Source organism: Bos taurus, chromosome 13, assembly GCF_002263795.3.
Source record: "Bos taurus isolate L1 Dominette 01449 registration number 42190680 breed Hereford chromosome 13, ARS-UCD2.0, whole genome shotgun sequence".
Taxonomy (NCBI): domain Eukaryota; kingdom Metazoa; phylum Chordata; class Mammalia; order Artiodactyla; family Bovidae; genus Bos; species Bos taurus.
This window is the reverse complement of record NC_037340.1, coordinates 52,823,526-52,836,480: the sequence shown is the minus strand read 5'-3', so window position 1 is coordinate 52,836,480 and position 12,955 is coordinate 52,823,526. Positions and strand designations below refer to the sequence as shown.

At 47.6% G+C, this 12,955-nt stretch overlaps 1 protein-coding gene across 1 annotated transcript in view; it reads left to right on the top strand.

Annotated features, from left to right (window-relative positions):
- The first annotated feature begins 369 nt into the window (after positions 1-369).
- The window catches only part of TGM3 (transglutaminase 3), a 42,578-nt gene continuing 29,992 nt past the window's right edge, over positions 370-12,955 (top strand). Inside the window, 3 exon segments of the mRNA NM_001101848.1 lie at positions 370-433; positions 12,085-12,252; positions 12,583-12,825. Of these exon segments, the coding sequence (NP_001095318.1) occupies positions 427-433; positions 12,085-12,252; positions 12,583-12,825 (418 nt within the window). The 5' untranslated portion in view covers positions 370-426.

The following is a 12,955-nucleotide window of genomic DNA, read 5'->3' as shown; positions in this document are numbered from 1 at the left end:
GCATTAGGCAATTTTCTGCTCTAGGTTCTGCAGAGACTTTTCTTTGACCCCAGGGGACTTCTCAGCATCAGCTCTGGACAAGCATTACATCATTTCCTGAAACCTGTGATCCAGGAAGTAGTTCATCTTGAAAAAAATAATAAAATCAAACTCTGCATTTTTTTTTCTTATCTCCCCTCTTCTTCCCAAACTGGTCTTGCACAAGCAGGTATGACCTTCCATTGGGTGACAAGTATGTCGTAAGTGAAACGTTTACAGGCACTACAGGAATGACCTGGTGCCTCGCCTACCTCATTAGAATTCTAATTGGGGTGTGTAGGAGAGGCCTCTATAAATGGCAAGGCGATCCCAGCAAGGCAGTCAGTCTCCCCACACCATCCGTGCCATTCCCAGACGAGCCAGAGAGGAGGCAGAGGAAAGCGAAACATGTCTGGTGAGTGCATGGCATCTTCTCTGCTAGTCCCCGCTGGACTCCCATGCTTCTCTTGGGCCTACTGAGGGGCCAAAGTGCCCAGCTCATGACAGCTGCCTTTGGGGCTCTGAAAGCTAGAGCCTGGTTTTTTTTTTAAGGTTCTCTTCAGAGGCAACTCTTTCTCCATGCCTGCCTAGTCCCTCTAGTGTGGTCTCAGGGTTAGAGCATGTTTGGGACGAAGTCCTGAGTATAGGGCAGGTTCTTCAGTGCAGCCAGAGGCATATCCCCTTAGCTAGATGGACAAGCTTTGCCCTTTCAAGCCAGTTGGCACCTGCTTCCCTTGTTTCTCAATGTCATTTTACCAGCTGTCAGTAATGTAGGCAAAGAAAAGCACGTCTCAGAGCTACAAGGGAGGGAGGGATGACAGCGTGTAAGTCGATTTAACAGAAACCATCAGCGGTGCTGGAATGCTCCTAAGTAAACTACACATCCGGAAGCGCTGGCAGGCTCTTTGAAAGTGACTTGATGAGTGAAACCACCAGGAGCAGAAGGAGCAGGTATGCCGAGGACAGTCCCTAAGAGTGGCACCAGGGAAGGGTGTGAAAAAGCACTGCTGGGGAGCACGGGTTCTCTGACTCTGTGGTCACTTTGAGGACTGGGCTCTGCTTAGACAGCGCCCCCGCTCAGCAGCAGGCTAATTATTGCCTGTCGTGGGTGCTCAGCCTAGTGGGTTGGCAGCGATGCCAAACCCAAACAAGGCATGAGTCAAACCAGTAAAATATTGTGAATGGAGGTTAAGGCTGCAGGAAGGTCTGCCCAAGAAATCGCTGAGCACGATGCAAAAGGGGAATGCTGGTTACTTCAGAGGTCACAAAGACCAGGATAGGGTGGCTGCAAAAATGGACTCTTCCCTTATCCCGGACTTCTTCCCATGAATATGCAACAGTGCTGGGTTGCTAAGAAGGGGAACCTTGGATTCTGTAGACTTTAGCAAGAGGGGATAGGCCATCTCCCTCCCTACTTCCCTCCTGCCAGATGATGAGTTGCCCTTACTTGGGTCCCACAGAAATTTGATAGCTGGGCCCAGACTAGGTTTTAGTAGCATCTTTTCTGCCACCAGTTCCAAGCTCATCCATGACTGTGGGTGAAATCTGTGACATGGAAAGCAATACTGAACCTGGTTTCTCAGTTGAACTCTGTTACCAACTGCTACTGCTGAGCCTCCAGCTCCCAATTCAAGATGAAGAGCTTGAAATGGAGGGACTTCCAGGTTCCTTCCAGTACTGACTGCTCTCTTGCATGAAAGGAAAGAGGGGGCGGAGGGCGATGGGCTTCGGCAGGGGCTCAGTCCTGGAGCATGTGCACGCACAGCAGCCCACCCACTGAGAGCCCTGCAGGCATCCCCAGGGGCCCAGCGTGTCCATGTCTGTGACTCCTGGGGACACTGCACTCTTAAGACTCAACTTCTGGGTCCACCAGATGCCCAAAGGTCACAGAGAAATGTGGACAATGGTCAATTCGGAGAAAATCAATTTTTAAAAAAGAGAGACAAGGAAACACCTTCATTCCCTTGAAGCTGTCACACCTGTGGTTCTTGGCCTGTCCCAGTCATGCAGCCAGGCAGGGCTCAGTAATGAATTCCTGAGTTCCTGAATGAATGAGTTTGCTTACTGGACACTCAGGGAAGGAGCCACGATGCGCAGCAGAAGCATAGAGATCGAGAGGGCAGTCTCTTCCCATGGTGGGTTCACAGTGGACTGTCATTAGGTTGCGTTATACAACCTAAGCGGAGGAAGGGATTAACCCTGGTGGCGGTTTAGGGTAGGGGAGACCCTAGGCCCCAGGTAGCACCAGGTAGCGCTGGTGTGGACGATGAGCTGGACTTGGTCAGAAGTAGTTTTGGGGGTGAGGAGTGTTCTGACAGGAGGGAAAAGGAAAAGAAACATGGGTGGTCGGGTGCGTGTGACCCGGGGACTAGCGGGGCTGCAGCGTGCTGGTGCGAGAGGGCTGTTTCTGGCTCCCAGGTTAAGGTTCTTGTTGGGATCTGTGGGGTGTGATTATTCTGCCTCCCAGTGGAGACGGCAGCCTGGGTTGGGTGGATGACATGGTGGAGGAAGGCCTGGCAGCCTTCTACCCACAGTGGTTGTCACCCTCTGCCTTCCATGCACCAAGGCCAGAGCCCCATGTTGGACAGACATGCAGGCTGTGGACACAGACCCTGGGCCCAGTGCGAAGGGGTTCCCCATCCTAGAGCCCACACAGAGGCCCTGAGGCAGAGTCCCTAAGGGTCAAATATGGATGCAGACCTCTGCCTACAGGAGTCCAGCACTTCTGTGTCGGGGACAGGCGCCCTGTCCCACTAGGCCGGTGAGTGTCTCCACCATCAGCTTAGCTAGGCAGAGTGCTGACTTCAGGACTCACCCTCTCTGGCTTCAGGCCCCAACCTACAGAGGACCTATATCATTCTGGGCTGTGGGTCTGCACGTTTCCTGGGAGCTCAGAGGCCGGCAGCTCCTTCTCCATTTCCAGGCCCCCACGCCTGTGTCCCTGCTGCTCTGCTCACCTCAAATAACTTCCCAGCTCAGCCTCCACCCCGCTGGGCTGTGCTCCACATATGGGGCAATCATTCTGGTCCCCAGGGCCCGCATGCCAGCCTGGGTGTGAGATGAAGAGAGGAAATTCTTTCCCCATTGCATGGAAGTAGAGGGAACGAGGCCTCTCATCTTGGTAGGAGCTGAAAGGGATTCAGAAGGATCTGCAGTCCTCCATCTCAGCCTGTTTTCCTCCTTTGTAAATAGGAGATAGTGATTGCCCCCCTGCCTCCCGCTCAGAGTGGCCACGTGGCTTGGGGGAGAGAATTCGTGGAAAGTAGCTTTGATTGCGTAGTGTAAATAGACACTGCGTAGGCTTAAGGTAGTGATTCTCAACTCCAGCTCTGGTTCCATATTAGAATCACCAGTAGAGTTTAAGCAACCAGTGCTGTCCCAGTGGTGGGGCTTAGGCTAATATGAACTCTCCAGGTGCTCCTCGTGCACGGTGAGGGTTTAAGAAATTTGAAACTCTCTCTGGAAGTGAAGGGGACCCAGGAGTCCTTCCTTCCTCTCTCATGCGAACCGTGTAATGTCGAGGCAAGGAGGAGGCTGTGGGTGTTCCCCTCTCCCTGGCAGCTTCCTGGACTCATGCCCATTGCCGCCACCACCACCCCCTCGGCTAGATGCAGGGTGCAGCCTGGAGTGGCACATGGTCAGGCTGCACTGGCTTCAGTGTGAGCTTGGGCCGGTCTCTGCCTGAGCGTGTGATGTTTGGCAAGTGATGACATTTGACTGGACTTTCAAATCCCTCATCTGTGAAATGGGAATGACAACATCAGAGGGGTTTGTAACTGTGAAGGGACATATGCAAGTAAAACACTCAGCACCTTGTCTGCCCATCTGAGGTCCTCCATGACAGCCCAGAAAAAGCTCAAACCCTTCTCCCTCCTGTGTCGCTGGTGCCATTATGTGTGGGATCCTAAGACCTCTGTACTACTGACAGGAGCCCAGGTGCCAGTGATGGGTGCTTGTGGGGTCCCAACCAACACCCTACAAGGAAGGATATTTGGTTTCACTGTTCCCTTCTACAGAGAGGCTGAGACCTTGCTCAAGGCTGCTCGAACCACCAGTTCAGGGCTCACTCAGTTTTGTCCTGGCACCCTTGCCAGCCCCTTGCTCAGTGCCCCCCAGGGAATCCCTATTTCCCCACCACCTGAGCACCAAGAGATTGTACCACCCATGCTGCACAGGATTGAAAATGTCTGAATGCAGAGGAAAGATGAAGGGAAGCAGCACAGGCTAGAGAGAGAAAGAAGAGACTGGTGAGGGCTGGGGTGAGGGAGGACCTGGCCAGGAGCTGGAGACATCCTGATGCCCAGAGGAGAGGGGTGTGTTGCAAGTAACAGCCTCCCAGTGACCAGGATCTAAGACCCGGTTTGTGGGCCAAGCTCTGACTTTCAACTACCGGTGACCTCAGTAGACCTTCCAGGACCTCAGTTGTTTTACCTGTCACTGGGAATATTGCATCATATCGCTGCTTTTCAAGCTGCCAGTTTTCACCATTAGCAAGCTGTAAAATCAGTTTAGTGGATTGGGACCAGCAAATTATTTTAAAAATGAAGTAGAAAATATCACTGTGCATTGTGCATAGTAAGGGTTCATACTGTTTTGGGAAACTTCACATCAATTATAAACCCATGTGTGTAAGCAATGTACAAAATGTCCTTTTTAATGCAGTCTCTAACAAAAAACTTGAAGACATTTGGCTAGATGATTTTTAATGTATCTGTCCTGTGAGTCACGTTTCACAGTCTAGAATCTGTTCTGTGCTTCTCTTTTTATCCCTGCCAAGAGTGGGCCACAGAATAAGAGGGGAGGGCATTACACTACCAGTTACATGCAGCTAGGTTTGGCTGTAAATGACAGCGAATCCCAAATAACAATGACTTAAAGAAATGAACAAGACAGACGTTTACTGGATGTAGGCAGTTCTGGTGGGTGGGGCAGCTGCACAATCCTGAGGGGCCTGGGCTCTTGTAGGCCCCTACTCTGTCATCCGAAAGGCATGTGTGGTCTAGACCGAGTCCACATCACACCCAGACCTGGGACAGCAGGTGGAAGAAGATGGAAATAAGCAGGCTAAGGGCCTTTGCCAACTATTTTGGAAAAAGAGGTTTCCTCAGAATTGAAAACAGGTATTCAAACAAATGTTTGCAAAGAAACATTCAGAGCAGCACTATTTAGAAGAGTCAAAAGGTATAAACAACCCAAATATCCATCAACTGGTAAATGGATTATCAATATACAGTGTATCAACATAGTGGAATATTATTCAGCCATAAAGAAGGAATGAACCTCTGATACACTCTACCACATGGATGAACCTTAAAAACATAATGCTAAGTGAAAAACCAGACTCAGAGACTATATGACTCCATTGATACGAAATGACCAGAGCAGACAAATCTATGGGAACAGAAATCAGATTAGCGGTTGCTGGGGGCTAGAGTTGGGGAGGTGGGAAGTGATTGCTAGTGGGTGGGGGATTTATCTTGAGGATGAAGAAAAAGTTCTGAAACTAGAAAGTGTTGATGGTTGCACAACATTGTGAATGTACTAAATGCCACTGAATTGTATGCTTTAAGTGGTTAAAATGGTGAATTTCACCTCACTTTTTACCAAAGAGGTTTCCTAGGAATTAAGAATTAATACATTTAACTTGCACCTATAAGTCATTGGCCAGAACTCATTCACATGACTCCCAGCTGCAGGGGAGCCTGGCCATTAGCGTGAAGGATTTTATTACCAAGAAAGGAGGAGTGAGTGTACACTGTGATAGACATTTAGCAGTCACTACCACATCAGTGGTGCTGGTGGCACTGATATTCTCAGAATAAAGAAGATGGGGAAACTGCCCCTGGCCTGCTGGTGGAGTTAAGCAGTGAGTCAAAGAGGCAGCATGGGATTGTGAGACGGGCCCTGGATAAGAGTCCAGAGACATCCCACTGTGGGAAAATCACTTCCTGGGACTCCAAGTCCTCACAGCCAGAATAATAGTCGGGGGAGATGCTCAGTCTCCAAAATGTTACTCTCTTTGATGTTTCTGAGAGTCTCTGTTGATGAGTCAATTGTAGGGGTGAAGCCACTCTCCTTTCATCCCTGCCCTTCATCCAAGCAGGCACAAAGAACAGCTCTGAAGCTCATAAACATCCATGAAGTTGTAAACTCAGATGGTTGTGCACCTCCCCTATTCCCTGCCCTGTTGTTCACCCACCAAGGCATGTCCGACTCTTTGTGACCCCATGGACTGCAGCAAGTCAAGCCTCCCTGTCCCTCCCCATCTCCCAGAGTTTGCCCAAGTTCATATCCATTGAATTGGTGATGCCATCCAACCAACTCATCCTCTGTCGACCTCTTAGCCTCTGCCTTCAATCTTTCCCAGCATCAAGGTCTTTTCAGTGAGTCAGCTCTTTGCATCAGGTGGCCAAAGAATTGGAGCTTCAACTTCTGCATCAGTCCTCGCAATGAGTATTCAGGGTTGATTTCTCTAAAATTGATTCTCTGAAACCAGGATTGACTGGTTTCATCTCCTTGATGTCCAAGGGACTCTTGAGAGTCTTCTCCAGCACCACAGTTCGAAAGCATCGTTTCTTCAGCACTCAGCCTTCTTCATAGTCCAACTCTCACGTCTGTACCTGACTACTGGAAAGATCATAGCCTTGACTGTACGGACCTTTGTCAGCAAAGTGATGTCTTTGATTTTTCATGCACTGTCTATATTTGTCATAGCTTTCCTGCCGAGAAGCAATCATCTTTTAATTTCATGGCTGCAGTCACCATCTGCAGTGATTTTAGAGCCCAAGAAAAGGAAATCTGTCACTACTTCCACCTTTTCCCTTTCTATTTGCCATGAAGTGATGGGACCAGATGCCATGATCTTATTAGCTTTTTTTTTTAATAGTGAGTCTTAAGCCAGCATTTTCACTCTCCTCTCTCACCCTCATTAGTGGCTCTTTAGTTCCTCTTCACTTTCTGCCATTAAGGTGATTTCATCAGCATATCTGAGGTTATCCCCTGCTCTTTCCTTTCTAGAACAAACTCAGGCTGAGATTAGTGCTACATGAAGGGGTGGCAGGTGGGAAAACAAAGGCCCCTGCATAATCCACAAACAGGATCATCAGATCACTGATTTGGACTGGCAAGCTGATCCTAGGGTTCAGAAGTGGGGTGACAACTGAAGGCAGCCAGCCGAAGAAGGGTTTCAGGAACCACCTGGGAGCTTTGCGAGCATGCTCTCAACCTGCCCATCCCACTTGGGGGTTCAGGGATGTTCCCGTTCTCTCACGTCTCATGTAGAATGCCTTTGGGATGCATTGGCCTTCCAGTGACTCATCCTCTCCTCTGTATCAGAATACAAATGCCAGAAGGGAGGACAATGTGTAGTGAGGTTCTTCACCACCTGGGTGTATTCTGGACTGAAGGAACTGCCAGGGTTCCCCTCTCAGGTGGAGAACAGGAGACCATGGCAACAGAGAGGGTAAGGCCTGTCAGTCACTAAGTACATGACCTCAAATAAAACATTCATCTCCTTTGGTTAAGGAGTTTGAGATCGACATGTGCACTCTGCTATATTTAAATTGGATAACCAGCAAGGTGTTACTGTATAGCACAGGGACCTCTGCTCAGTGTTATGTGGCAGCCTGGATGGGAGGGAAGTTTGGGGGAGAATGGATACATGTAAATGTATGGTAGAGTCCCTTTGCTGTCCACCTGAAACTATCACAACATTGTTAATTAGCTATGCTATGCTATGCTAAGCCACTTCAGTCGTGTCCGACTCTGTGCGACCCCATAGACAGCAGCCCACCAGGCTCTGCCATCCCTGGGATTCTCCAGGCAAGAACACTGGAGTGGGTTGCCATTTCCTTCGCCAATGCAGGAAAGTGAAAAGTGAAAGTGAAGTCACTCAGTCGTGTCCGACTCTTAGCGACCCCATGGACTGCAGCCCACCAGGCTCCTCCATCTATGGAATTTTCCAGGCAAGAGTACTGGAGTGGGGTGCCATTGCCTTCTCCTAATTGGCTATACTCCAATATAAAATTAAAAAAAAATTTTTAAGATATTTATCTCTCTGAGTGTTAGTTTCCAGTTTCTTTTTTTCTTCAACTGAAGTATAGTTGATTTACAATGTTGTGTTAGTTTCAGATGAACAACAAAATGATTCAGTTATACATAAATATATATTCTTTTTCATTATAGGTTATTACAAGATATTGATATAGTTCCCTGTACTCTACCCAGGGACCTTGTTGTTTATCTCTTTCATATATACCAGTGTGTATTTGCTAATCCCAAGCTCCTAGTTTATCCCCCCAACCCAGTTTCTAGTTTCTATAAAGATTTCATCCATGGTGTGTGTAAGTTGCTCTGTGTTCTGTTAACAGCAGTTGACACACAGGACACTAATGACAAATGTGAGTCCTGTTTTTCCTCACCCTGCAGCTCAGAGAAGCCTTGCACATCCCATAAGCACTCCAGGGAGAAGCAAGACTCTCTCATCCAGCGCTCACGGTGGGAGAGGCAGAGATGATCTCTGTCAGCCGAGGACCCCACCTAGTGTGTGCAAAGTGCCCTTTATCTCCTTTCAGTGTCTCTGCAGTCAAGGCACCCTAGAGCCCAGTCTTTTCTTCATCATTTTCCCTACAGACAAGCCGCTGGGTTCTGGGATGAAAGAGACACACCTCTACTTTTTTTTTTTTTAATAATTAGAATTGTTTTATTTTTCAGGACTTAGGCAAACCTATGTGAACTGGCCGTGTGTACTTCTGTGTGTTGATTCCCCCCTTTTCTTGCAAATCTCTTTTTAAAAATTGAAGTGTAGCTGATTTACAATATTATATTAATTTCATATCTATAACATGGGGTTTCAATTTTTATAGATTACATTCCATTTAAAGTTGCTATAAAATATTGGCTATATTTCCTGTGCTGTACAATCTATCTTTATATTCATTTTATACTTAACAGTTTGTAACTCTTTTCCCCCACTTCTATCTTGCCCTCTCTTCCCACTGGTAACCACTAGTTTGTTCTCTGTATCTATAAGTCTGTTCTGTTTTGTTGTATTCATTCATTTGTTTCATTTTCTTAGATTTCACATGTAAGTGATAATATATAGTATTTGGCTTCCTGGGTAGTGCAGTGGTAAAAAGTCTGCCTGCCAATGCAGAACATGCAAGAGAAGAGGGTTTGATCCCTGCGTTGGGAAGATTCCCTGGAGTAGGAAACGGCAACATGCTCCAGTATTCTTGCCTGGAAAATTCCATGAACAGAGGAGCCTGGCAGCCTATAGTCCATGGGGGTCACAAAGAGTCGGACACCACTGAGTGACTGAGCACATGGGCATGCGCGCGCACGCGCACGCGCACACACACACAGAGTATTTGTCTTCCACTGTCAGAATGATTTCATAAGACCCTCCAGGTCCATCCATGTTATTGCAAATGGCAAAATTTCATTCTTTTTTATGGTTGAGTAGTATTTTATTGTGCATACATACCACATCTTCTTTATTTATCTGTTAATGGACACTTAGATTGCTTCCATAGCTTGCTATTGTAAATAATGCGGCTATGAACATTGTATCTTTTTGAATTGGCCTTTTTTTATTCTTTGGATAGATATCCAGGAATGGAATTGCTGGGTCATATGATAGTCCTATTTTTAGTTTTTTAAGGACCCTCAATACCGTTTTCCATAGTGGCTGTACCAATTTACATTCCCTCCAACAGTATACAAGGATTCCCTTTTCTCCACACCCTCGTCAACATTTGTTATTTGTGGAGACGCCTCTGCTCTTGACACAGCGCTAGCAAACAGTGCTTAAGCCTTGGCAGAAACCAGCTACAGATGGGAATCCCTGCTGCCCCCCATTCCTTAACCTGTGCTATCAGAGGGCTGTCTGGGGACATACTTCCTGTTCTCAACCCATGGTTGAGAATAGTGAGCTTCTCCTGGGGAGAAGACACACATCCTTTTGGATTTGGGAGTGGAGAGGAATCTCTGGGGAGACTTGTGTGACCTCAGACCACTGTACCTAAGAGCTCTTCTTTTTTCTAAAGCGAGACAGTGAGTAAATCTCTACCAAATCCCATGCACAGATGATAGTAAGTGCAGTTGGTAAGAGGCAGGGTTTAGAAGGTGGGGACTTTGCCCTAGAGGGTCCTAACTTTCAGTAAGCCAGGTCTCTGCAGGTCATATAGAGCTTGATGCTTGCCAGAGACCACCCAAGATCTGAGCTCTCACCGTTCAACATTTATGGGCAGGAATGTTCATCTCCCTCTGTCCCACCTTTCCCTCTGTGCCTTTCTCTTCAATCAGTAGATACTTGGCTGCATGAATGTTTTCGTTTCCCTGAGTTTAAGAAAAAAAGCTTTTTAATTTATTCTTTCAATAGTTATTTGCTCAATGCATAAATAAATGAGTGGATGTGTGAATGAATGACTCTTTAGTACACTGAGCAGGTGGCACGATTACCTTCTAAGCCTGCTTCAGCAGCAACCTTGGTTCATCACCCCAGATTCTGCATCCCACTTGAGTCGATGATGAGCCTGTGCCCACCCCTGGAGCTGCTTGGAGGATCCCCAGCCCCAGGCCTGCCCTGGAGCCATGCCCTCTGTCTCCCCTTTCTCTTCCAGACAAGACCTCTGCTCCAGCCAAAAATACGCCTGCTCTTCTGGGCCTTCGGTCTCTCTGCCTGTTGTCTGAAATGCGCTTGACAAAATTCTCTCTTCCTTCAAGGCCTGGCATTTTCGATGAATTTTTTTTCTGATTCCTATAACTGAAAGTGATTCTTGCCTGCATCTCCTAGACATCTTTTTGGGTTGGAGGAGGAGATTGGATTTCTCTCATCATTCATTCTGACATGTTGTCTTATGCACTGCTGAAGCTCTTTGAGGGTTAAAACTAATTTTCATACATTTTCACACCCCAACATGTACCTTACATAGTGTCCTACAAATAACAGGTAATCTCTCTATAAACATTAATGAATACCCCATATACACCTTTCCTTATAGACTAAATTTGGAGCCCTAGTCATGAAGGTCATTGCATGACATTAGTTTTATGTTTGTTTGTTCATTTAGCCCTTCATTTGTTTATCTGATTGTCCTAATCTAGTCAAGCAATGTGCCAGGCATTAGAATATAAAGATACAGAAGGCACATTCTAATGAACAGAGGCAGACATATATAAATAAGAGTTGAGTCGTCACACTCCCATCATAGCTGTGACCACATCGTAAAGACAGAGACCAGTTTCATTTGCAGAAGATTGGATGTTGTAAAGTCTCAAACATAACTCAAAGGAATTAAATATCTCAAAAGCTTTAGAAAGGTTGAACTCCTCATATCCCATGGAATCTCTCATGACCCTTCTCAGCTTAGCTCCCTCACCTACACAATCATCTGAGAAGTTGGAGGTAGATTTTGAGGCATTTGTCCTCAGGGTCTTATCCAGGGATCTCATGGCTTGAGACCACTCTTACCAGTGAGCCTTTGAAAGGCCCTCCAGGCCAGTGGTTTCCCAATCTCTGGGCCTCAAAATGCTTCCCAGAATCCTTCTCAGCATCAGGGGCATAGGCCGACAACAAGGTGTTGCACATATAAAGTACAGATGACACAGTAATCATTTGCTGGGTGTTGGCGTGATAGAAGGCACTTGGCGTCTGGGAAGACACAGAGGAAGCCCAAGCAGGGCGGTAGATTCAAGAGAAGCGGCCTCCTCCCGGTCCTACGTGCGCCACTGTCTACAATGGAAGGAGGATAGCGTGGACAGAATGGCTTACTCAGTTTCCTCGCTGGTTGGGGGAAGCTACTTCCTTGAGGGCTGAGTGACAGTCAGCCAGGTGGCAGGGGAGGCGAGGTAGTGTGTGCAAAGCATCAGCCACCTGAAAATGCGGGTGGGAGTAGGTTGTGAAGTGCTTGCCATCTTGCGTTTTAATGTGATTTTTCCAAGAAGATTCTTCCCCAGCTAGCCCTGTCCAAAAGCTGTCTCTTTGGTAACTTACACCTTTTCCTATATGCCACCATCCCTTTTCTCCCAGTATCTCAAGTCCTCTTTTCTGTCTCATGGCTTTAGGACTCCAGAGTGTCGACTGGCAGATAGCCTCCAACCGGCAGGCACATCACACAGAGAGGTTCTATGGCAAGGATCTCCTGGTACGGAGAGGCCAACTCTTCCAAGTGTCACTGACCTTATCCCAAGGTCTCAGCTCTGGAGGACGTGTGACATTCACAGCTTCCACAGGTACCTGCTCACTGCTCCCTGCCCCCCTCCCACATACACACCTTGAGGAAACCTTGGGGCTGTGCATCCAAGGGGCGGCGGTGGTGGTGGCCTCAGGCTCTAACCCAGATCTACCATTGACTTAGCAGAGTCAAGTTTCACCTATCTCTGAGGGTCACAGTCTTAACCTCAAGAGGGATTTGGACCACGTGATCTCCAGTTGCTTCCAGTGCCATAACATGCTGCTTCTTTGTATAACATCTCCCAAAGAATCTCTGCAGTTATACTGGGATCTGGTTTCTCCACAGTCAGCCAAGACTACTTGGTTTCCATTGTCCTATGTCTTTCCAGGGCCTTACCCCTCAGAGTCGGCCAATACAAAGGCTGTGTTTCCACTCTCCAATGGGACAAGTAGCAGCGGCTGGGGTGCACAACTTGTGTCCAGCAGGAACAATGTTCTGAACATCTCCATCCTTAGTCCTGCAAATGCACCCATTGGAAGGTACACGCTAAACATGCAGATCTCCTCCCAGGGCAGTGACTCCACGCTGAAACTTGGGACATTCATACTGCTCTTTAACCCCTGGTTGCAAGGTAGGCATCCAAACACCCACACTCCCAGCCATCAGCTAAGGGATGTCCATGGAAAAGAGATGGAGGGAATGATTTTCATGGGCTCAGGTTTGATTAGGGGAAGTTTGTGGAATAGGGGACGAGCACAGAA